The sequence below is a fragment of the Geospiza fortis genome, unplaced genomic scaffold, assembly GCF_000277835.1.
Source record: "Geospiza fortis unplaced genomic scaffold, GeoFor_1.0 scaffold54, whole genome shotgun sequence".
NCBI classification, from domain to species: Eukaryota; Metazoa; Chordata; class Aves; order Passeriformes; family Thraupidae; genus Geospiza; species Geospiza fortis.
The window spans coordinates 9,433,912-9,459,766 of record NW_005054301.1 but is presented as its reverse complement, the minus strand read 5'-3'; the positions used below and the strand labels follow the sequence as shown (position 1 = coordinate 9,459,766).

The 25,855-nt window shown below is 36.1% G+C and overlaps 1 protein-coding gene across 2 annotated transcripts in view; it reads left to right on the top strand.

The window, feature by feature from the left end:
• The window catches only part of AKAP6 (A-kinase anchoring protein 6), a 258,488-nt gene that overhangs the window by 218,581 nt on the left and 14,052 nt on the right, over positions 1-25,855 (top strand). For both annotated transcript variants that reach the window (XM_031064172.1, XM_031064168.1), the window contains exon 12: positions 12,643-12,858. In XM_031064172.1, coding sequence (XP_030920032.1) covers positions 12,643-12,858 — 216 coding nt within the window. The remainder of the gene's footprint in view (positions 1-12,642; positions 12,859-25,855) is intronic.

Here is a 25,855-nt window from a genome sequence, read left to right as displayed (position 1 = left end):
TGACTAGACCCACTCAGAACTGTATGTTTTCATCTTCCACTACATTTATGACTTGAGCATACCAGATGATGTAGCGTCATTTAAAAAAAAAAAGTATTTCTCAGCGGCATCTCTTCTTTCTCCAATGCCTAAGGCAACTGAACTTTTTGATTAAATAATATAGGTTGCATTGGTAATTAATAGTCAGTATGTCTTATGATGCTTTTTATATTTACTGAAAAGTTTGTAGGAGAGTCAGCACTTCTGTGCTGTACATCATACAAAAAAACCCCAGTTAAATGTACTTCAGTCAAATAAAACATAAGTGAGTTTGGAAGCATTTAAGATTGTGTCCAAAATGAAGTAAAACTATTAATGTTGAATAAAGGTTTGCAGACTCAGAAATTAAAGAAAATGCTGGCTGTTCCTACTGGTGGCAGGAATTGCTTTCACCACTGCATTCTGGATCCTTTACAGTTTTTAGAATGATGTTTCTGGCAGAGCTGCAGTTAAAGAATTACAGAATTTCAATATTCATGTAACAAAAGTATGCAGAACAGTCTGCCACAGAAAGTCCAAAAGAAGTCAAGCTGGATTTAATCCTTTTCACACCTCTATGGTGGGAAAAAAAATGTTCTAATAAATTTCTCAAAAGGAGTGTGACTTCAGAGACCTAAAACTTTTCACAGATGAAAAATTCTTCACCCAGATTTTGTTTGGATTCAATTTTAGCAAACAGAAAGGCATACAGTACTAAATTGTACAGAACCAGGTAGGATTCCAAAGTTGAAGGTAGCCTAATGCCTCTTACAAAGTTGAATGTAGCCTAATGCCTCTTACAAAGGTTTGAAGTGAATTCAGACTGAATTTCCATGACCCACAATCCCAAAGTAGCACTTCTGTGGACCACTGAAATGAGAAGCTGCATCTTTATAGTAAAGCAGCTGTACATACATATTTTTCGGCCCTAATGTAATACATGGTTATATCTCTAAGTTGATTCAATTTACTAAAATATCAATGCACAATACTCTGTATATATGTGCAAATACACATAAACACAGAACACTTAGATATTTAATATACCTCAGATTTTTATTTAATATGCTTATTACTGAAAAAAAGTTCACCTCTCCCTATTTAAGGTAACACTGATATGACATCTAACTTCCATTTAAGATTAAATGCTTTGCTGAGATAGCAGCTGTCATTCTATCATCTCATTTTGGCTTGAATCCCGAACTGTAAATTCTGGGGGTTTTTTACAATGTTATTTACTTTCTGATTAATCAAAACATCAAAATTAATCTTAAAGAATATCTAGTTGTCTAAACCCTTTTTTCCCCCCTCAAATGCTCCCTTTGCTGGGACAAATGAAGAGACAGAAGAGCCTCTGGACTAAGACTGGGGTGTGGTATGGAGGTTTCTCTAGTAATAGGAAGAGCTGAGCTCAGCAGAGCTCAGATCCAGCAATATACTGAATGCTTTGGTGGACAGAGAATGACCTAGTGGATAATTTTAGGATAAAAATTAATATTTTACTTATTTCTTAGGTCTATTTTATGTACCGTCCCCTTATTTCTGATACACCAAGATGTTTGTCCCACAAACAGTATAGGTAAAAGCATGTTAAAACAGACTAGCTACAGGGCAGAGATCTTCTCTGAGTTTCTTTTCTAGTAATTGGAAGGGAGAAATTGCTTTTGGGATGCAATTAATCCATTCTGGTTTAGGCATACAAAGCCAAAAAATTTAAAATTTAGGCTATGGAGAAAAGGTACTGTACCTCAGAATACCTGCTTCTAAATGACTGGCTCATGTTCACATTTTCCATTAGTTCAGATGAATCTCAAGAAATTATCAGGAGGATCATTAGGACAAAGGGACTTTGGGATGAGACAATTGCAATTCCAACTTAGGATGTTTTACTGATATCTGTAAGGTTCTTCTACACTAATTACATTTTTATTTATTTTCCAGAAAGGTTAAGCCCAATTTTCTCTTTCAGTCCTCCTAGATGTGCAGTACGGTGCTCATTTGAACCATCTTATTAATGGGAACTGTTGAGGAGGTAGTTGAGTCCTTGTCCTTGTCTTTCTTACTGTACTGAGATGACCTATTTTTAATTCCTTTGTCATGGGTAAGCTTGAGAGACTTGAGGTCTCACTCAATTTGAGCAACACAGAAGACATTGGCCTGCAGAGGAAGCTGTTCCAAACTGGCCATTACAAAGTAAAGCTTGCAATTTCATTGTGACAAAGGGATTACAGTTCCTTTCCCAAGACTTTGATATCAATGACACCTACAGACTTGCAGCTATATTTCCCCTGCTAAGTCATGGCCTCTTGAAGACTCATATGTGTAGAAGTAAAAAAATTACTTCTTTTGAGAGAACATTCCTAGTTCTATCACTTATTATTTTCATTATGATTGAAGATATAATTGGCTTTTTTTTCCTTTTGATCCATCCAAATGACTCCTTGAAAATAAGTCTGCTTATTGTTCTGCTATTCCCTTGAAGACTTATTTACAGCAAAACCAGAATCATTCTTTTCTGATACTATCAACCTGGAAAAGGAAAATGAGAAGAAAGCAGAAGATGAGAAAAGAAAATGAGAAAGAAATATTTCCCCTAAAAATAAGCCAGGACTGACTTGCACGGATTTATTTACAGAGAGGGTTGGTACTTTGGTTGGCCTCAAAGCTTTACCTTTTTTGCTGATAACATGTAGAAAACCAAGTACAGCATGGACTGGGAATATAAGACAAGAAAAATTCACGGCACTATCTCCATCAAAGTTCACTTTGTACTACTGCATGTGATTGGATTATTTATTTGATTGTCTATAACTGCCTCTTTGGAGTCATAGCATTGCGTTTTCAGATGCAAATCTATCCAATATTAGTGGATTATTGATTGAATAGTGTCTCTGGAGCCATTAAATTCTACTAATGAGGTTTTTCCTTAATTAGTGGATCAAACTGGACAGTTTTCTCAAGTTTTGTCTTTGTATGTAAGTTAAAAGATCATGGTCCCAATAGGGAGTATTGTTGTGGACTGTATTTACCTGTATTAAAGTAAGTACCTCTACTTATACTGAAAATAATTTCATGCAGCCAGGAAATCTACTGATTTTAGTAGAATTTGCAGGGTAAAGTGAAATTTAGCATGAGTAAAATATGAGTGTAAAAGAACAGGTCCTCAGTATACTTTCCTTCATGTTTATTGCAGTCCTTATCAGGTAAATTATGGATCACCAATATGAGATGTCAGTCAGGAATGGGATTTGTAGACTGGTACCATATTTCTAGGGCCAGGAGAGTGGCTTAGACTTGCTGCATAAAGTCACTGAGGGAAAAATATAGTATGTGGATTCCTGTCCTTTGAAGGATGGCTCCTTTATGTTAGGGAAGAGGTGCATTTCCTTGTGTCAGAATAAAACTGAAGGCCTGGCCCCTAATCTGATGGATTTTCTCTGCATTTTGTCAATGGCTGAAAGTGCAATGTCATTCTTATGGAACCATCTTTCCCTTTGTCACACTGATGCTTATTTTCATATTTTGGTCACAATAAGAGGAACTCCATTATGTTCCAAGTATTAATGAAGTCAGAAGTTAAGGCCTCTTTCATGGCCCCTTTGCTTTCATCCTGTCTTTTCTTCTCACCCCAATCTTATCGTCCAGGCAGTGGAAAAATGGCACTTGAAGGCGCAATACTATGAGTACCTCTGAATCTTTGGGACCATCACAGCAAGCAGTCACCATAGTCAGACATTTGGTTTTTGATAACCCTTAGCTTTTTGACTGCCATTCACAGTTCATCTTGAACCAAATCATTGCTTCTGTCTTCCTTCTAATTCAAGCCTTCTCGTAGTCCTGGGACTAAACTGTGTATGTCAGTCATATCCGTCTAACTGGTAAAAGGGGCAAGTTAGTATTAATTTAAAACTTAACATATTTATAGAATCACAGAATCATAAATTTTAGAAGAGACCTCCAAGACCATCAAGTCCAACCTTTTGCTGAGTACCACCATGTCAACTAAACCATGGCACTAAGTTCCTTTCATGTAGTTGTAGAGAGTGATACTCTGAGCCTCCTTTCCTTCAGGCTGAACAATTCCAGCTCCTTCAGCCACTCCTCATATGATTTGCCTTCCAGACTTTTCACCAGCTCTGTTGACCTTCTTTGGGCATGCTTCAGCACCTCAATGTCTTTCTTGGAGTGAGGGGACCAGAACTGGACACAGGACTTGAGATGCAGCCTCACCAGTGACAAGTAGAGAGGGACAACTTCTTCCCTAGTCAATGTGATCACTTGTCTTGATCTCCTTTACCAGGTTAGGTACTGAGGGAGCTACCCTACATCTGAGAGGGGTGAGCCTACCTCAGCACAGTGCTGCCTGGCTCTGGTTGATTCTGCTCTAAGTAGCTTCTCTTGTTGCGGGCTTTTAATTTTGTCTTGAACTGAACCCAAAAACTGTGGGCCCAACTGTATATTTATGCTTAAGGTAAGGCAAAAGAATGTATATCCATTCTGAGGATGCACTGCTTTTTGGAAATAAGATGAACACAATTTCTGGAAAAGCCTGTTTGTTGTCCCTGTGCATATACAGATAGACATGAAAACACCACAATTTATTTTCCTCAGTTTACCCTGGCACAGCTCAACCTGTGTGTTTTTGCATTCAGTCAAAGTTTACTTCATTGACATAAGAAAAAAGCCAGAGGAAATATCTTTTTCCTTACTTATTGCATGTGTTTATTTCCCCTTTCCTGTTCTGAAGTCTCCAAAAGAATAGTCTAATCTATTTTATGTTTGCTGCTTTCCCATAAAAAAGGTAATACCTATACACTGCAGGACATGTTTTTCTGTGATTCAGAATAGGGTCTAAGCTCCCAGTATATTTTGGAACATACCAGGCCCATTGCACAAGGACAGCAAAAATACTTGTCCCACCTAAGAGGGAACTAGATTAAGAAAGGGAGTGTGTATGCTATTAACATCTGAACCTCAGCTTGAGATTTACAGGTATTGATGTATACCCATGCAAGGAAGTTTTTCCTTTAAAGCCCTATATAGCTGCAAGATAGAATATGAAATTTTAACGGTTTTTAAATGCCTGAAATTCATACCTACAGTTTTTAGGCAATTGGAGGTGGTTTCTTGGCATCAAATATGTGATCTATGTGGAGAAACATCTTGATTTCTTTTAAAATATGATTCTAAGTGAATTTCAAAGACTGGAAGTCAAGTTGAACTTAAATGATTTTTAAGAATAGTTTCCACCTGTGCCTGAATTTTTTTACTGTCTTGGATTTATACACATTTCATTTGAAACTGTACTCATTGTGGTGATCTAACAAAAATTTCAAATTTGAAATGTCCAGTATAGGTAAACATATTTTTGATCAGTGTAGTTCAGGACTCACTACAAAAGCAAAACACAACACTGATGTTTATCCTACCTGTCTGATGATTAGCCTGCATTTATCTTAGCATTTTCCGGGGGCAAAAACTGAAACCCTGGAAAATTGTGGCACTTCCTGCAATATTTCTCCTTTGAATCTTTTTCACTGGAAGGATAATTTCTCAAATTAAATGAGAAGAGGACACAAACCAAAGGCATTTATAAACAGGATGCTAGCCTAGAAATATGAATCCTCCAGCCATCCCCTCTGGCTCCTCTATCTGAGTGACTTGGCTTATTCCCTGGAACTAAGTTAACCCCAACTTCAAAGTGGGTAGTGTATAGCTCTAAAATACTTCTGTTTGAAAATGAATCGAATTCCCTGCATGAATCACAAGAAAAATAAGTCTTGGAAAAGATTTGTTTTATTTCAGTCGGGAAGATTCATTTTCATCCAACACCATTTTACTTTTATTTTTAAAAGTTATCTTTCTGTAATTGCACACTAGTTTAGAGTTAAGATAGGAGCATCTTAACAATAATGGGCACTTTTTTTAACAGATTATTGCCAAAAGTGCATTCTTTATTCCAGGGAGACATTGTAATAGATACCAGTGCTTTTGTAATGATACAAGCAATCTGTAAGCTATTATAGGTTCTTTTATAGTAACTTAATCTTCATATTGTTTTATACGTCTGGAATTTTAATAGTGTTTTTAATTTATGAAGAGGAGTATATTACATATTACTAGTTACATGGGAGTATGAGCTAAATAACAGACCACTGAATGGTATTCTTACAAACAAATATTTAGAAGTACTTAAACAGGCATAAGGAATAGAACAAAGAAGTTAAAGAATACCATACAGATATAATAGTAGCTTTTATGGAATGGGTCCAGAACCATCTAATCTGAATTGCAACTGTTTTTAATGCATAAATTTTGCTTCTACAAAAAAATGGGAATGAAATTTAAAAGTAAAGATTTTACTCAATATAAATATATTTACTTATTTAATGAATTTAATTATTAAAATAATAAAATATAATATAAGTAATGTAATATTTTAAGAACACATATAATAATAAAGAATTCAATTATTTATTCAAATAAGTACAGATACCCATGTAACTTTTTAAAGCTAATGGAAAGAATTTATTAAATACTTGCTTATATGTAGAATGCAAACTCCTATGTACATTCCTAAAGCTAGTGCAAAAAATGAAGTCTTTTTTCCTTCTAGTTCATTGTCATTTTTAATATGTCTAGAAAGAGACACAGTTCTCTTGTAAGAGAAATATCATAACACTTTGCAGAGAGTTACAGAGATATGATCAGTGCAGCAATTTAGTGGTTGTAATACTATTAAAAGTAGGGCTTTTAAATGAAGAGAACCAGTTCACTATTTTGAAAGAAGTGATATTCTACTTTAAACTGTCATTCTGTATTTCTGACTTGCAATTAGATGATATTTCTAAAATGTCATTCCCAGATTCTGTTGTGACTGTCATCATAATAAAATGTGACAGGAAAGATATTATATCAATACTTTTTCCATAATTAGCATTACATTTCTCTCAAGGGTTAAATACAAAGGTTTTTCACGGAATGGTCTGCAAGCTTTGTGCCTTTAGAATCTTTTAATATAGCCAAGACTGGTGACAACTGGGAGATAGATCTATGAACAAACTCGTTTGGAGAGAATAGTTTTGTGGTGTGTGATATATGTTAGGCAAATGAGCTTATTAGGGCTCTCATCTATTTTATTATTGGTGCCCAATTTAATAGAGGCATTTAAAAAACAATATTTCTGCCTGCGTCCTTGAAATGAAGAAGATACATTGATATAATTGAGAGCAAATGATTGCATGTTGTGCCATTTAATCATGTCATTTTTCAATTGCTGTTTTTTGCACTTCACTGCATGCTTATAGAATATTTAGCTTCAATATAGATTAAGTCACACAGTATGCAACTGAGTAGATTTCCCATATTAGGTGACATATTTTAACCTTGAAATCAGCAAAAGCACACAGGTTTGGCAGTGTTTTTCTAAACAATGACAAGTAATCATTCATTTTCTATCTTTGTCAATTAGCTTTTTTATTTTAAGGAATTACTCCCCTATTAATAGTTTTTGAGAAATTGTTGATTTTCTTTTTCATTTGAAACAAAAATTCTTCTTTTCACCATCTGTCCTGCAAGAATGCATTACCCTGAGAAGTTCCAACAGGCATTGCCATTTTACAGACAACACTGAAAACTACATTTTACCCAAACTTTGCAAGTATTTCCTCTTTAATTTTTCCTGTTTCTTGTTTCTCTTTAGTGATGTATTATTTCTGTTAGTTGTGATACTTTAAGTTTTACATTATCACTTTTAAAACCTGAAATGCTGCCCTAGCCAAAAATCAGGCATAAAAAGGCAAATAAGTTCTAAAAGGTGTATTTTGATTGGTGTACACAGAATAGTGACTCCCATTCTCAGATCCTGCCTTAATTTCTGCATGTGATTGTTGTACTAAAGAACAGCAGATCCACCTTCCATCAAAGAACAACTGGGTGCAATCAGAAGTGTGTCATTCCCTCCCTCACATACCCACATGCAACAAGGAGGAAGAGTAGGCCTTTAACAGACCGAAGTTAGAGAGACATTTTCTCTTAGATCTGGTAATTTATCTGCAGCTGAACTTCTTTTGTATTCCTAAAAGCAGCCTGTGTTGCCCATGCATACACAGAAGCCCAGAAATAGCACTTATCTCAGTATACCTTGGCATTTCTTCCGGACCTGAAAGCACAAAGAAAATCCATCTGTTTGTCATTGTCCAACTGTTTTCAACTGGCCATCTCTACATGAAAATTTAGTCCAGTTGTAGAGTGAAAACAAGAAGCTTCAGATCCCATAAAAATGAATTCTTCAAACAACATGTTATAAATGAGGCTATGAAAACATCCCAATAATCTATGTGGTGAATGTGTGGATTATGTGGATTTAAGGCAACTCAACTAATTTTACTATGACTTTTAAACTACTTTTAAGCATAATTAATCCCACTGAATTCATCAAAAGTCTTAAACAGTTAATATAAACACCTGGTCAAGATTCTTGATATAACATGTTTCAGTGGCCTACTCATCTTACATCTCGTGTCAGAAAGCTGACTTCCCATACAGGTCTTTCAGTCATGCAGAGCAGATGGTGCAGCACAGCTCAGGTGCCAATATGCTGCAGGAAGGCTGAGGAATGGAAACTCACTGGGGCTTGAGGAGCTGTAACATTCCTCAACTTCCCACCTTTCTATGCCTCTCATATGCTCTGGTGCTGCCTAAAGCTGCACACTTGTTTCTGGTCATACACCACTCACTTAGGAGTCACACAGCTAAGCCAAGCACCTTCTGTTCAGATCATGGCCACTTCCATCCCCATAGATGGTGCCATTAGCCCTTGGCTTGGAAGGAGTGTTTGATGTCATTTGACTCAGCAGGGGCTTTTCCAGATGATTTAAGTCATGGTATTAACAAGCTGTGAAAGTAGTTTCAGGTAGCCCTTTTTAGCTATGCGGGTGATAACTTCAAAGCACTGAAAATAGGAGTTGGCAGGGGGAAGTAAAGCCTTGGACAGGAATCCTCAGGATGGGAAGCCATGACCATGAAAACATTCTAATGACTAACACCTCAATGATATCAGGGTATCTGTTGGGAAGCAAATGACTCAGACACGAAGTCAACTTCTTACACAGCAGTTGCAGTTACTGTGTATACTCAGCCTGCAGCAAAAAAGTCAAATACATTTATTTAAGTCTCACTGCAAATGGCTTAAGTGAATACGTTTCTCCCACATTTGCAAAGATTTGGATTGTGTTTACGTTTACCACAGCTCAATGGACACATGATAGTATGAGGGGACAAAATTGTAAGTGTTTGATCTCTTAATCTATGCTTCAACAAATCTTTTGCACACACAGAAGACTAAGTGAGCCTAAGTGATGCACCTCAGTGAGATCACATCCTAATTTTCTGAACCTTGAAATGCCCAGTAGCTTACAATAACAGCTGTAAACTATAAGACTTTAGGCTCAAGAGAGGTACTCATCATATTTCCTTACTCATCCAATTTTTAAATTAATTTAGTTTTATCAAACATGAATTATAGCTTCTACATTCACAATGTACCTTGCAAATAATTAATTAAATTAACTGTCATTCTGGAAGCATATTTTGCATGTGCAATTACTGTATTGACAGGTTTTTATACAAGGATGTGATTTTAACAATAGCAAAACCTGGATGGATATACAACACCACAGTGTATATATCATGTCATGGGCTATAGGCAATTATTGTGTCCCTTTAGGACACTGAACACAAGACCCTAATACTGCTTAAAGTCATTATTGCTAGTGCTATTATATAGGGCTTAAAGATGTCTTTACATGATTAAGTTCTCTGGGTTTTAAAGTATTGTTTCTGTAGCCAACTATTTCAATACACTGTTAGATACAAGCACTTCATTCTTCTCCTGTTTAATATTAACCATAATATCATGTAATAAAATTGAAACAAAAGTGCCATAGGCCTAATTGTACTGTCACAGCCATGTAAATCAGAAATAGCTTCAGTAAAGCTACTGTTATTATGCTGGTGTAAAATTGATATAAATTAGAAATGACTTGGACGCTGTAGCTCTGCTTTCAGATAACACAATGCAAAGGCCTCACTTAAAGTCCCCTATAATGGCTTATGAATGCAATTCTCCTTACCTCATCATGTTAAAAGGCATTGTATCAGAAAAGACCAATATTTATAAGGGATGACTTAATCAGATAGATCAAGGTAAATTAATGTTATAGGGCCTGATCCTGAGCTATGTTGACTTCTATGAAGTTAATGCAGACCTACATAAATTTGGCTATGATTGGTGTATAACTCACCATCACTTCCAAAAAACCTGAATTGCCTAGGTGTTATAAAATGTAAAATAAGAACACTGACTAAAGATAGACTTTTTGGTCTCGTTTGGTTGACTGGTATTTTTCCTGATCTGACATTAAGCTAATGAACAGCATCAGAAAGGAAATGTGCCAGACGTGGTGGTTACATCAAGGACCACAAAGGAAACTAGTAATGAACTCTAGGAAAATAAATAAGGGCAAGTTCAGGAAACGCAAGTGAAAATGCAGCTCTGGTATAAATTGAATAATAAAATTCCTGGTCATATTTTGCCATAAATAGTGGTTTGGGAATTTGTCATTCACCTTATTTAAAATTCAGAAATATTAAAGGTACAGGGTTCTCTCATTACAGAAGTAATAGAATTCTAGCTATTATAGAGTTAGGGTAATTTAAATAGCTATAGAATGCATTATATCAATAAGTGGAACATCTGTATGAAATGTCCACCTGCTACTATACTACTCAGTGTACTTTACAATGAAATGTACTTAATCATTTTAAGATGTCTTCTAATGAAGGCTTATCGGGAATAACATTTTGAACACAAATACTTTTAGGCACTAAAACTTCTGCTTTAAATGAGATTGCATTGCCTTGTTTACCCTTGTTGATTAATAAGCAATCTGTTAGGATGGCCCAATTGTGCTAGTGAAAGTAGATTAGTAATTCAGCTATGTTTGTGAGTTTAACCATCATTTCTCTTGAAGGCTTTAAAAGAAATCCCTGTCTTTTGCACACTATCCCTATGCAAAGAAAAGATACATGTTTTTAGCTGTATATACCAACCTTTTGGTACACACTTTCAACTTGATATTATTGATCAAGAACAGCAGCAAAATACTCCTTTGAGTTATGACATTTCTAATTATAAATTTCAATTTTTAAAGAAACAGTGACACAAAAATTGGAACTGGAATTCACTTTTCTATAGAATGCTTTTGTTTTGCTAATAAAATTGAGAAGGTGATCCTGGTTTTTTATCAGTTAACGCTTCTGAACAGCTTTGAGACATGTTGTGGCCTTTTTTTTACTTGCTTCTTATCATTAAGTGGAAGTTTAGAGGCAAACACCCTGTCTTCAAAAAAGATGATAGTTCAAATTTTCTCATGAGGTCATGCACTTTCCTCTGTGGTGTCCCACAGAGGGAAACAGATGTTGGTAAGTCACAATTTAAATTATCTGTAAAGCTCCCATGTGTAGAGCACAGTCCTGTCAAATTCAGGAGTAGCAAATCCCTATGATAATTATTGAATGCTTGAGCTATGCAATGTTATAAAAGTAAAGGATCTCAGAACCTGGGCTGAAGCAGTCATCTTCACGTGCATTTCTGCCTTCTGTACCCCAGCTTCATAGATGCTATTATTTAAATTTGTTATGAGTTAAAAAAAATCCTGGTTTGATGTTCAGTGACAGTAGAGTATAATCACAGATAAAACCATGCTTGGAAGCACCCCATGCCATTAACTGCTTCTGGGTGGTAGACCTTGCTCTAGTTCTGGCATGTAGGATGCATTACTTATTCTACTGCTCAACAAGATTCTCAGCACAGTTTCTTAGGGTTTTGGTGGAGAACCCCATATCCTGGCTCCCATCAAGTTTCAATATTAGGGCTTAGCAATTGTCTCCCATCGTCCAGTTTACGTCAGACTGCATTCTCAGTAGCACTGTAATCAATATATGAAGTAAACGCAGTGAATTACTCCTTTTCAGGGATGATACAATTGTCACAGTTTTCCTACATTTACTTGAATATGGAACTACCCTGAAAATATTTTATGATAACAAAAAACCTCTGTAAACAATTTTATACTGATTTTTCTCTTTCTGTAATGTTTCTCCTGTGACAGGGCACATATGACCCATAATTTCTATTGTTTTTTCTCAAAATATACATATTCTCATTGCATGACTACAATTTTTCTCTCTTATTTTTCTGTAGAATTTCTGAAGCTGATTACTGTCAGGGTAACTCATTTCAGATGTGATCCAGTTGAATGAAAAAGAAAGGAAGAATAAATGAGTCTACACCATAAAACTTTCAGCATTATAGAGACAGTTAGCTATGTATGGCATTTGTTTGAAGATTGAATGTAGTTTTAGTCTGTCTGTGCTATTAAGGTTAAGACTGTATTTATCTGAAAATAAAACACTAAGCTCTGGCAGAAGTACGGGAATTTATGGAAGACCTGAAAAAATATTGCAAGACAGATATTGGGCACTGCTAAATATCAGATAATAATTAATATTTCAGTTTGCGAAGTATTCCATGCTGACATCTGCTGTTTGTCTGTCCTTCAGTCTCTATGCTCTGAGATCAAGCAGAGGCGCCGTGGGGTGGCCTCTGTGCTGCGATTATGCCAGCACCTCCTGGATGATCAGGAGACCTGCAACCTAAATGCAGATCACCAGTCCATGCAGCTGATAATCGTAAACCTTGAGAGGAGGTGGGAAGCCATTGTCATGCAAGCTGTCCACTGGCAAACCAGGCTACAGAAGCGATCGGAAAAAGACTTGGTGAGTGATGCTTGCTTTTAAAAAGTCTTGTGGGATTTCATTCTTCACAAGAAACACTTTTTCAGCACAAGAAAAACATACCCATCTCTGAGTGTTTTCTTCCAACAGAGATGCCATTCTTAGTCTTTACTGTCTACAAATGAATCTTCAGTTTTTCATACAGTATTGTGTGGACAACATTGTTTAATAATATAAACTCACATATACATATTGTATTGGCTGGATATTTAATCTCATCATATCTGATCCCACCCAGAAGAAAAACCAAATCCTCTACTGCTGCTAAGTTGCTCAGTACCTAACAGAACTGGGCCCAGAGACATATTTCACTGATTGTAAGTATATCTTAGAAAAAGAAATTCCTGTGTAACTAAGACTGGTTTTAATTAGCATCCCAGCAGAAGATGTGTATTTCACATAGAACATCATGGGTATGTGATTAATATACAATCCTCTGTTATTTGAATATAAGTAAAATGTAGTAATTTGCTTTTATCTCAGGGAAATGATTCCTAAGAGGCAAAATAGCACTCTGCTTAAACCATCCATTAAGTGGCATGAATTAGATTGGTTTTCCACAGCCTAAAACTATATTAAAAAGCAGGGGGAATAAAATTATCCCTACTGTAACACCATTGACTGTAATGGATGAATTGGCTCAGCATGTCTTGTGCAATTATGACACTGCTGAAGTCTGTATACTGCAGCTACATTGACAGCAATGTATGTAGTTCCTATGTAGTTCATATACTGAAGAGTCTTGGTGAGATTTGGGAATAAGTGATATATTTTTTAAGGTTTTTATTAAGCAAAGCAAAGGAAAAATATCTAGACACATCCTTCTTAGCAATTATCTGACTAACAGTGAAATACTACTTTTGACTTCTTTTTCTTAAAGTTCCTTTACAAAAATAACAGAAGCTTTAATTCTCTGGTTCAGTTAGGGTCCTACAGTATGAAGATACATAAGGCATTGTTTAGAAACCCTAGCAGTTCCTGAGTGAAAATCCTATTAGTCTTAACAGCCCAAGAAATGGTGAGTTAGTGAGAAGGATGCTGTGGACAAGTGAACTGGTGAAGGTAATAATAATGTTGCTTGCCTGCCTTTTTCATAACTTATAACATTGGAATGCTCCTCTGCTAGTTTGTTTTACTGGCTCTTTTGCTTTAGGTATTGATATAGAAATGGGACTCGATGAAAGAAGAGGTTTGAACAGACTGTTAGGACAAGCCAAAGGGGTTCTGTATGAGGCAGCATGGAAAGAACTCATCTCTGAAAAGCAGATGTAGTGTTAGCGTTGGTTTTATAAGCATGGGATGAGTCAACTGGCAATGTAAAAAATGAAGATAATTGAGATTGTGAGAAAATATTGCAGAAATTTCAGTGGAATTAAAGAAAAAACAGAACTAGTGAGAATCCAGAAAGAAGTTTTATGGAAATTGTAGGTAGAAGTTTGAAACAATACATTACATTTAATTGAGAGGAAAGTCAGGAAATAAAAGAAGACTAATGTCATCTCAATAGTTGCTGAGAGTTTTGATGGTAATGAGTCTGGGAGAGCAAGAAATGAGAACAGAAGTAAAAGAATTCATCAATGAAATAGGCTGGGCAAGTGAATGTGTTAGAAGACAAATATGAGGCTGAGGAAAAGATTGATAAAGAAAGAAAATACAGTAGCAGAAATTTTTAATCTCTTGAGAAATGCTAGTTGTGTTTTTGTGATAGTTCCATCTTAGGAATATTTTTAGTCATATTACTAATGTGTTGCAGCAATAGCTCTAATAAATTTGGTTAGTGCTACACAAAATGTTTAATGATCTGACCAGCAGTAGAAGAACAGTTGAACTTTGGAGCTTCAGAAATAAGTATGTGCAGTATTTAGGCAACAACCAAAAAAAACCACCAGCTCTCAGAATCCTGAATTTTTTTTTTGTTAGAGGCTGAGTATTGCTGGGTCTGTAACAGCCCAAGAGGGAGTGAACCACATTCTAGCTGTGTTATCTTAAAGGTAAAGTACCGCAGATCAGCAGGTGTGGGGTTTTATTTTAGTAGATGACTATTTGACTTGGAACAAAAAGAAGTTGCATTTGTGAGATATGTTAGAGAGTGCTGACAGAGGTCCAAGTTACTGTAATGAACAATGTTATCCTCTTTTGCGTGTAGGCAGTTGCTGTATGGAAGCAGTTGCTCTAAATTGTTCAGAGGAAATTAGAGCTTGGTGCTGCGCTTGCAGCAGGAGTGGAGTCTTATGTTTCTGTTTGGGATTGCAATCAATCAGGAGTTGAGGCATGGTGAGGATATGAGTACAGAGTCTCACTTGATATCTGGAGGCTTGGAACTTCACAAGGTACCCACTGCTTTGTTCCCACTTTGCCTGAGGTGGTCTGGAGTTATTTGCTGGGCTGAGCTGACTTTCACTGGCTGAGGGGTGTGTCATTCTTTCTGCTGAGAGATAGCAGCTGTCTAAATGGCTGCTCATGATGCTCATCTAATTGTCACTGTTTTGTTTGGAACCTCTCATCTTAGGCTGCTTTATAATATGCTTCTTTTAAGTATGTCAGTATCTACATGTTTCTCTTGCTGATAAAACTATCCATATTCTCAACATTTAAATATGCTCCAGCCACTGCAGGATTTCTTTGACTTTCCTTGCCTGAGTTGGCATGTTCTAACCTTCCTTTTCACTCAGTTCCTGTGCAGTCATTTCTTGGGTAGGTACCAGAACCATTTCTTCTGCTATCGTATCTCTCTGTATTTGATGGTGTGCCAGTCTTGGCACACAAGCAATATCCCTTGGTAACAAGTCTGTCTTTGTGGTTGCCCACAAAATACTGTAATTTATGAAAACAAATGAGATGTTTTTATAGCCTGACTCATTCATGGCATCTGACTTACTGACAGTAAATAAGATACCCCAGATAATTGTATAGCCTCAGTGCAAGAGTCACTCTCATCTTCTACTGTTTTCTAATTGTGTGCTGGGATCTTCCTTTGTCCCCTTTCTGCCCCTTTTTACATTCAGTCACTTATCTGGGCCACTTAAAATGTTACAAAGGTACGCTGGTATTAACCACAGAAAACTTTTATGTTTCTTTTGAATTGTCTTCTTTTAAGGTCTTCAGCAGTTTTTAGTTTTGCTCGCCTTTTGCAATAGTGGGCATGATAAGTTTACAAATAACAAGTTACTGACATGTACTTCATGCTCCTACAAAAGCTCATAAACAAAAAGTTCTATGTAGAATGTGAGATTATCAATAAGAATGGCTCCAGAAAGATGAAATATGATTAGTTTCAGCGGGTTAATCTAGCTATATAGAATGAGGTATTCATAAAGTGAAAAAAACCTCAGAAAACTGGAAGCAGTCCTAATTTGTTTCAGCAAAAGAGGTTTTTATCTCCCCCATCTGTTTGTTTTGGTGTTGGGGTTTTTTTGTTGTTGTTTTTTGTTGGTTTTTTTTTTTTTGTGGGGGTTTTTTTTTTTTTGTGGGGGTTTTTTTTTTTTTGTGGGGGTTTTTTTTTTTTTGTGGGGGTTTTTTTTTTTTTGTGGGGGTTTTTTTTTTTTTGTGGGGGTTTTTTTTTTTTTGTGGGGGTTTTTTTTTTTTTGTGGGGGTTTTTTTTTTTTTTGGGGGGTTTTTTTGTTTGGTTTGGTTTTTTCTTAGTAAATTCTTTTCTTCCAGATTTATCATTCCATATTTTGCTGATATAATGTTACATATCACCTTAATTTTAACTTCAGGATTACACAGATGCCTTATAGCTTGTCTAACAAGACCCTGCTAGCAATCATCTTAAAGGAAAAAGAATACTGCCTGGCAATTGCAATAGCAATAGCAACAATCTACATTTAACTAAACTCAAAATTGCCATCTAAAATTCCTGCACAACAGCTGGAGGAGCTTTAACTCACTGTGCACTTTCCTTTAGAAGCTACTTTGTACTTGGAAGACTAAAAATTTAAAAAATGGTTTTGGGACAGATTCAGTCAGAGTTGTGCCCATAAGTTTAGTCAAAGTTCTAATATGTAAGTTGTTTCTGCAATGTTTTTTTAAACTTTGCTCAGCCAGTGGTATATCCAATGCAAATTATGTGTTTAACTTCAATGGATTATTCTAGCTGCTACAGAGGATTCCAATATGTGTATGTACTGCCCAGATCAGGTATGTCTCTGTATAGAAAGCTGCAATGAGGTGACCATGGAAATTCACTTTTTTGGGACAGGGAGAAAGGGAAAAAACCTGTGGTTTCTAGTGGATTTTACTTTAGCTGCCATTCAATATTCCTGCCTTTTTGGTGAATGGGGAAGATGCTTTTTATCCAGAATGCTCATTCATTGAATGAGAAACATACCTGTTTTATGGAGCAGACAATTTCGTTTCTTATTCAACAGAGAGGGCTAATTATTGAAGGGATGGTATTACTCATGCATTTAAAGAGATTTTGAGCTAAGGCGATTTAGGTTAAGGTGCCCTAATTCTGACATTGTCCTGAAAATGTCTGAAATATTAATTTGTCTGATCATCAAGTTCACTACTATACCTCATGAAAAAAAAAAAATATTTCTCTTCTTCTGAGTCATCTTATGTGTACATTACACTGAAAGTCCAGTGGAACCTTCATCTGTATTGGCTTGAAAGTATGCTGTACATCCAGCCACATAATTGAAAATAATAAGGCCACAATAAATGGGATGGCCTTGGGGTATAACACCCAAGGGATTCAATTGGTGTCGCTTTGTATCAATGTCCATGCATCATGGTAATTGAGGTAACATAACCAATTACCACATTTTAATTAGAGTTGCATGGACTTGGGAAAATCTGCAATGGTGAGACAGCTCACTTGAAAAAAAAAAAAGAAAAAGAATAAAAAAGAAAGGCACTCCTTTCCACAAGCTTGTTCCTTAGGAGGTAAAGAGCCTGCTTAAATGGCTGTTTAGGATTTTTACCGACAGCCTCCTGGTTTCCTTCTTTATAATGCGTTTGGAAAAACAAATTGTTAAAGTATACTATATTGCTTCTGATTTGGTATCTTTATTCTTTTACTCTATTTATCTGTTTCTGTGATGCTTTCTGGGAAGGAAAACAGTTTTTCATAATGTTAGGCATGGTGTCTTCACTTCTCTATATTTACTTCACTGATGCAGTATTTTTTCAACCCATAGAATGACATTTGTTCTAAGCTTAGAAAACACACACAAACCCCCTTGTTTCAGGGGCAAAACATGAATCTGTCATTGTTCAGGTATTTGCTAGATAGCTTCACTAAAGAAACTTGGTTTCTAAAAGTTTCTTATTTCATCACAAGCCATCATTTTGTAAGGTGAGTCCTAGCTAAAAATCTTGCATAAAATTTAGAAGTTCATCAGAAGGGTCTAGCACAGCAAAGTACTGAGAGATGATTAACTTAACTGGATGAGAAGGGCACACTACATATTGTGAAGTGCTGAACACCCGTTACATGATCTAGCCGTTACAAATTATTTAATGACTTATGTTTTTGTTTTGGTATTGGACCTCTTCCATATAGTCTATGACAGTACTGTCGTGATGGCTTGCATTTGCTCACTTTGGTGCTTCCTTAAAATATTCAATGTTCAAGTGAATGGATATTTGATTTTAGAGTTTGCAATATGATGCACCATCCTCATACTTGAGGTGTGTATGCTTTTGAGCTTCTGGGTTGCATTGCATGTCTGATTTGTGACATGAAACAATTACTAGTAGGATCTAAAATATAGTTATGCAGATGCTGAACCTAGGTCTAGATTTTTCTTGAACTTAATTGAAGATAGGAAATACATCCCACATTATTGCAAGAAATTCTGTGTTTCTCGTAATTTTCTTGAGGACCAGCCATAGTTATGAGGGAAGTCGTCATGGCAGTGCACAAAGTCTGGATGATCTGGTAAAACAAAGCTGGGAAAACCCTTGTTGTTGAGCAGATCTTAGTAAAAAATTCCAGACCCAGTCTACTTTAGTCAAAATTCAGATAAATGTTTTGTTATATTCTTAAGAGTCTCCTGAGCGGCCACCTGCAATGGTAGGTTTTTAGTGAATAGAAAGAAAAAAAAGAAATATATTTAAGTCTTTCAAAAGAGGGCTCTACTCCATCCTCAGAGACTGCAAATCTTTCTGTCACAACTAAAAGTATAAGGTAAAAATCCAAGGGTGAAATACTCCCTTCATTTCACCAATCTGCTATATATTATTCCACCATTTCGCTCACTCTGGCAGATGTCATGTTTTGCCACAGCTTTGTAAAATGATAACTCATAACCCCAGCCAAACCAGACAAATTCTCAGGAATAATCACCCTTAGTGGGAAAATAAGTGATATTCAGAAATTGGAAATATGATGCTTCCAAAGCATGCCGATGCTGAAAGAACTGTCAAACACCATTTAAACAGCAAAAATACCTCATTAAAAATAAAAGTTAAAATGATTAGATTTTAATTTTCAAGGACAGTGGTCTTCAAAAGAACTCACTTCCTATTTAGGCACTTAAGTACAGGGTCAGATATTTAATAGTGCTCAGCAGACACTGACTCTCATTGCAATGCATTGTGTTCAAATTACAGGATGAAGTCAGTGTTTTATTTAGGTGCCTAATATGCGCTAATCATAAGTTCATGACTCAAGCCAGGATTGCTTTAAAAATTACAGTTAAGGGAAATATGAAAGTCACAAACTTGTGATTTTTTAGTTAATTTAATGACTTGTTGCTCTGCATGTCTAATCAATCCAGTTCTGCAAGGAACAGTATATGAGTGTAATTGAGGCTAATCTTCAGATCTTTTTTTTTTTCTCGAGAGTTCTCAAACAAAACAGTTTTTAGAAAAAGAGGAAGAAACCTTATTTTCTGATAGGTTGAACTGCAGTTTTTTCCATCTTACAAGGGCCTTCCATATTGGATGGGAGGGCCATAATACTTATGCCACTATGGAAATATATTTGCAGGATCTTCAGGAAGTATATGCATAGTCAGTATCTCATTGTTCACTATTACAGGATATTCTAGGAGCTGCACCAGCTCTAAGCAGACAGGAGTACAATTAAAAACTATTTTTAAAATAAACGAAAATAACTAAGGTACAATTATTTACTCTTTTTTCTCAACACATAAAGGAAAAGGTATCCAACAGAATTATCCGGCAGGAGATTTAAAACAATCAAAAGGGGATACTATTTTCATGGAGTGAATAATAAGAATGAAATTTGTTCCTACAGGATGTGGAGGATAGCAAAAATACAAATGACTTCAGTAAGTAATCAGATAAATTAATGGAGGAGACATCAATTAATGCTTATTAAATTCCAACTCTGAAAGTCCCCACAGGCTGACTTCTCAAATTTGGGAGGGCAGCTTCTAAATTCTTCTGTGTGTTTGAGGGTTTTCTAACTTTTCCATAAACATTCACTACCAACCGCCTCAGGAGATGGACTCAGCTGAATGGACTGTTGGTCTCACCTAAAATGACTGTTACTGTTTGAAAGCACATTAACTTGTAGATATTAACTTGTAGATTTGGAGGCCTATCTATGCTATATGTACAGTGAAGAAGTTTTACAATATGCCTAGGGAGTTTTCACTGTATTTGGAGGGGGTTTTGCTATTTCCAAAAGCTGTAATGCAGCCATTTAGGTTGTGTGCTTTCACCAGAAGAAAACTTTCAAAAATGTACCCACTTAACAGTTTACCAAGACATTTCTAGCATAGTTTTTCTGTAAAACATACAGAAATGATAATAAATACATCTACTTAATATTTAAAGATGCACATACATTTATATCAAGGTACTATAGTAATACTATAATACACATTGAATAATACAATGTAAATCATGAGCAAGGATCATATAAGTTTCGTTTCTCCTTATATACAAGATGTTTGTGTCATTGTTGTAGCTCTAATCCATATCCAGGTCTTCGTGTTTGGTGTGTGCAGTAATATGTAAATTACCTAGCCAGCTGCGTTAAGCAGTGTTTGTTTATTCTATTTCTTTTGGCGTAGCACACAACTGAATTTCTGCCAAAAATGTGGCTGCTCCAGGGAACACTGTTCGAGTCGAAGGAAGTTTTGAAAGGAAAGATATATCATGATTCTTTGCTCTGTGAAACAGTATAATCAAGAGAAACTCTGTTCATAAAAAAGACCTGTATTAACGTAAAATAATGAGTTTGTAAAATACAATGAGCAAACAGAATCTTTTTAGAACACTCTGTTTACATCAACTTTGTAAACAAGAATACAATACTAAGAGGCAGTGACTTTTTTCATGCATGGGAAGCATGACTATAAGTGGTGAAATGTGAAAATGGAAAGTTTAAGAAAAATTATTTTTAAATGGCATGTTAATATCCCCTAACACATAGAGTTAAGTGCATTTAAATTTAGAAACCAGTGATGTTTAAATGTTAAAAAATTGCATTAATGATGTGAGAGCTATCTACTTACACTTGCGGTCCTTTCAGTCTTGTCTGACACTTCTTTTTTTATCCAGCCAGCTAATTTCCCCTTTGTGAGGAGTAACTGTTTTCACACTAGTGCTTACCCAGCAAGCCTCCTCATTGTTTCATGGTTAATTATCTTCTTGAGCTTCACCTTCTCAAGTGAAGGGAGAAGGACTGGGCTTCCCCGCAGCTCTAATGAAAGCTAAGTTTGAGAGATTCACTTTGTGAATAAATGCAGTGTCTGATCTACAAACATAATAAATGAGTTCCTAAACTTTATGGAGTCACAGCTCATTCAGCAGGTTTACTGGTTTACTGAACAATTCAGAAAGACACTTTATTCTAAGAATCCATTTTAATTTTTAAAAGGGGAGGAATATTGTTTCAGTGTGAAACAGAATACCATAAACTGTTCCAAAATTTCTAAGCACTACACAAAAAGTACATGTCAAACATACAGTTTCATTAAAAACCTGAGCAGCTGCATGAAAGACTTAGAGCTCTATACTGCATGTTAAAAACACTTCTACTGATAACATCAATACTAATAGCCCTGTGCCCCTCAGTTATTATTTTGTAAACTCTTAGTATTTATTGGACTTTTTGTTCCTCACCAGCACTGAAAATAGTCATTGTGGATAGACTGAAGTCTTCAACTTATGTTTTGATTTGAGCCCAAGTTTAAGCTGTGTAACATTTAAAATAAACTCACCTGTAAGAGAAGAAAGTTGAATAACGGTAATATAGTGATTTTGTAACAGTGAGTTACTCCCCATTGTACTTTTCTACTCTGTGTGACTAAGACAGGCATGTATAAACCCCTCACAATAGCAAGGTATCGTTGTCTACTACTTTGGCTTTTTGCAAGTGAATTTCTGCAAAGTTTGCTTATATCAAATAATTTTGCAAGTGACCAAACCAAACAGTACACTTGAGACACTGCACAGGACTGATTTAATGTACTAGCTTAGATTGGAAATTCCAATCCTTTTTTTCCAGCCAGCTCCAGAGCTGTGTTGACATCTATTATGTATATAGAGAGGTATAAACATCATCACTTACCAGAGAAGGTGAAAAGAAAATAATCTGGAAGTTCAAAGATGAGATGATCTTGGTGAAAGAGCTCTGCCTACCTAGGGACTGCTTATATTTGGAGATTAGGCCAGTGTTTCTATATTGCAACATTTCAAGAGCTGCTTTTCTTAGATATAGGCTGTGTGATGGCAAGGAGCAATTGTGCTGTTGTAGCCTCAAAGTGCTTACTGTTGTAATTTTGATTCATTGCCAGAACTCCCTGCCACTTACTGACAACTGTGGTGTTTAACTTAGCACTTGGAAATCCATAGGTGGCCAGACTGTGCAAGTACTTGTAATATACAGCATTCTTCTAGCCTTTGATTTAACAATACTTGCTTATTGTCTCCCTTCAAGTTGATATCTTAAATTTACAAATGATGAATCAATCGCTTCAGGAAATGCCAGAACTGAAATTGCAGAGAAATTGCATTGAAAATTTAAATAAGGGGGACAGGGAGTCCATTCTCATTGATAATGTGAATTTGGTGGTCTCTCAACTGATTCAGAAGAAGAAGAAACTGATGATAGGGATGGGTATTTTTCATGCAGTCCTGTTATTCATAAATAATAGATAAAGTCTCCCTTTCCAGGATACTGGAAGAATTTTTTATTTAGAAATTCAAGTCTCTCTTTTCCAGCTCTTCATGAGAAAACTTTCTTTCTAGGTTTCTCCTAAGGTCAAGCTCCCAAGGGCTTATGTCCTGCTCTTTTGTACCTTATATCTGTCTGTGTTTCTATGGTGATTCTCACTCCTCAGAGTTTTTCACAAACCCTCATTTCTGCTGAAACAAAGCTCTTTAAAAAGCCATGATTTTGGTGTCCTGATGTGCCTGCTATAGATTGGAGATGCCTGTTGTATCTACTGAGTCCATTCATAGCATCCACTGAGTTGTTCTGGTTTAAATGAGAATACGCTGTTAAAGGAGTACCAGTTCCAATGTAAATGATACTAAATTAAAAGTATTATTAACAGTTTGCAGACCTCTTAACTAGTACAAAGAGAAAGCAACAGTGATTTTATTGTGCCACTTTGCTTTGTTGGTACAAATTTGTTTATGAGCATCTAAATGCAGAATGCAATTGGTTTGGTATTAATATGGTGTTCCACGGGTTCCCTGGTTTTTCTGGATATTTTATAGTCTTAACTATAAAGAAGCTATTTGGGTCAAATTCTGAGACTTTGCATGGATGAACTCCCACCAACTTGCATGGGCATGTATCTGAGGTGTAGTGCCAGGATTTGCTCTGTTCTGAACTATGTGTGCAGGGAAATTGTGTTTTGGATTTAGATAAAGCCAGGAGGGTTTTTCTAAGAGTTTCATAAAGGGCTTGTGATGGATTCTTGAACAAAGAAAAACATATATTTCTCTGAAGTAAAGGTGAGATATGAAATGACATTCAAGGGCAAAAAATCCTGTCATGTAACCTCTTGACAGATGAAAAGAAAGCTACAAAGCAGTGAAAACAACAGTTGGTAAAATATGTCATGTAGCCAGGTTTTCTCATCACAAAAAAAAGCCCAAATACACAACTTGGGATATAGGTCTGGGATTGTAAACCTATTTGGATGACAATATTACTCAATATAAAAATGTTATAGATGTTCTTCTTTCTAGTAACATCTAAAGGGATTCTTTAGCAAATAAGAAACATAGATGTTAGAAAGGATATGGTTGCAAAAAAAAAAAAAAAAAAAGAGGCAAATGCTTCTGTAGAGGATGGAAAACAGGTAATGGGTAGGTCATTAACAATGATCCTTTGGACACAGAGCAGGGACTGAACGCATTGAGTCCCTGCTTTTGCCTTGATCTGTGATCAAAGTTAGTTCCTGCAGGCCTTCTGCTGACATGGCTCACCTTCTGTTTCAGCCTGGCTTGTACACTCCAGTGTGATGTGTGAGTGGAGTGTGATGGAGAGGCTGGAGCCTTTCACTCTTTTGTCCATCTGACACTGCAGGCAGCTTACCAAGGGAGTTAGAATACCCTTATAGGACTCCTATGCAGGCACAACTGACCCCAGAATTTTACCTAGCATCAAGTGACATAGAAATGGCAGAAGAATGCTTAGAGAATGGACATTTTCCGTAACTTCTAAAACACTTCTCCTGCTAGTAGGAGTTAATAGTTTTCAGCTGGGCATCCTCTTAAAATGCCACTGCAGTTATTTTACCTGTTGCTTAGAAGATGTGCCCACAAAGTTGCTGCCATGATAAAGAAAATTACCTGTTTTAGGTATGAAAATAGTAGTCCTTTAAACTGTTATTTCTGAGCATTATCAGAGAACTTCAAACCTCATCACAGAGACCTGAGCAAAGGTGGAGTCTCTGTTGTTCCCAGCTCATACTGAGACCCTTGCAGATGACATCTGTGACTGCTGAGGGCAGAGGCAAAGTCTGTGTCCTTCCTGTGGTACAGGAATCTGTGCATACAACCACCCATGTAGGACCCTGGCACTACCTGTAAGAATACATGACCCCTAAAAGAGCAGGAAGAACTCTGCATGTGCAGGATTGAGCATGTAATATCATAGAGAGAGGCAATAATAACTGTAAAATGCAGTAAGAGATTATCACAGATTTAGATATTATTTTCTCAGGAAATAAATGCATACTTGCTTTTAATTGCAATTGTACCAAATATGTAAGTTCGCGTATGTTTTTTCATGATCTGTCATAAAGCATGCTGCTTCCATATAGTCTATTGTAATGTGTAGGCCACTTTGGTGTTGTGCACAGGGAATATTATGCATATGCATATGCTTATGCATATTAAAAATTGGTGTTGGGAAATGGGGATAGTTTTTTTGATGACTGTTATATAGGGAACACCATTTAGAAAATGAGTTTAAGTGAGGCAGAGGTGAAGTGGCATTGTACACGACTATTTCCCTCAGCAGAAGTACTTGGCAGGCTTGCATTTTTCAAAAGACAAAATCATGTTTGTCTTCCTTGAATGTGCACACATTCCTGGAGGTGGGGGATGGTTTTCTGTCCTTTTTCTTTTTTCCCTAGCCTTTAAATGCAGTTGAGTTTGGATAATTTGGCCACAGCAACTGAAGGATATGTTGCAAGGAAGGAGGAAGAACAGAGTTTGTATTTATTATTGTAAAAGCTCTTTCTTTCATGTTAATTCCTTTAAAAAATATAATAGTATGTAGGGGTTACATTACAGGCCTGTTTCACCAACACAAAGTATCTGTACTGGAGTAGCACATGCAAATGACGCCAAAACAGAGAATCATTGTTTAATATCATTTGCTTCAGAAAAAAGCTAAACTATTCTTGTTTTAGTAAAAAAAAAGCAAATTAAAAATTTCATTGTGACACTTTTCCTTAAAGAGCATTGGGGCTGAGGAAATATCTTTATTTGGCTTAATAACCTTATTTCTTCCCATTAACATTTTCTGCTGTGTCACTGATTAGCCATTAAACACCAACTCTACAAGGATTTAAGCACACACCTAATTGTG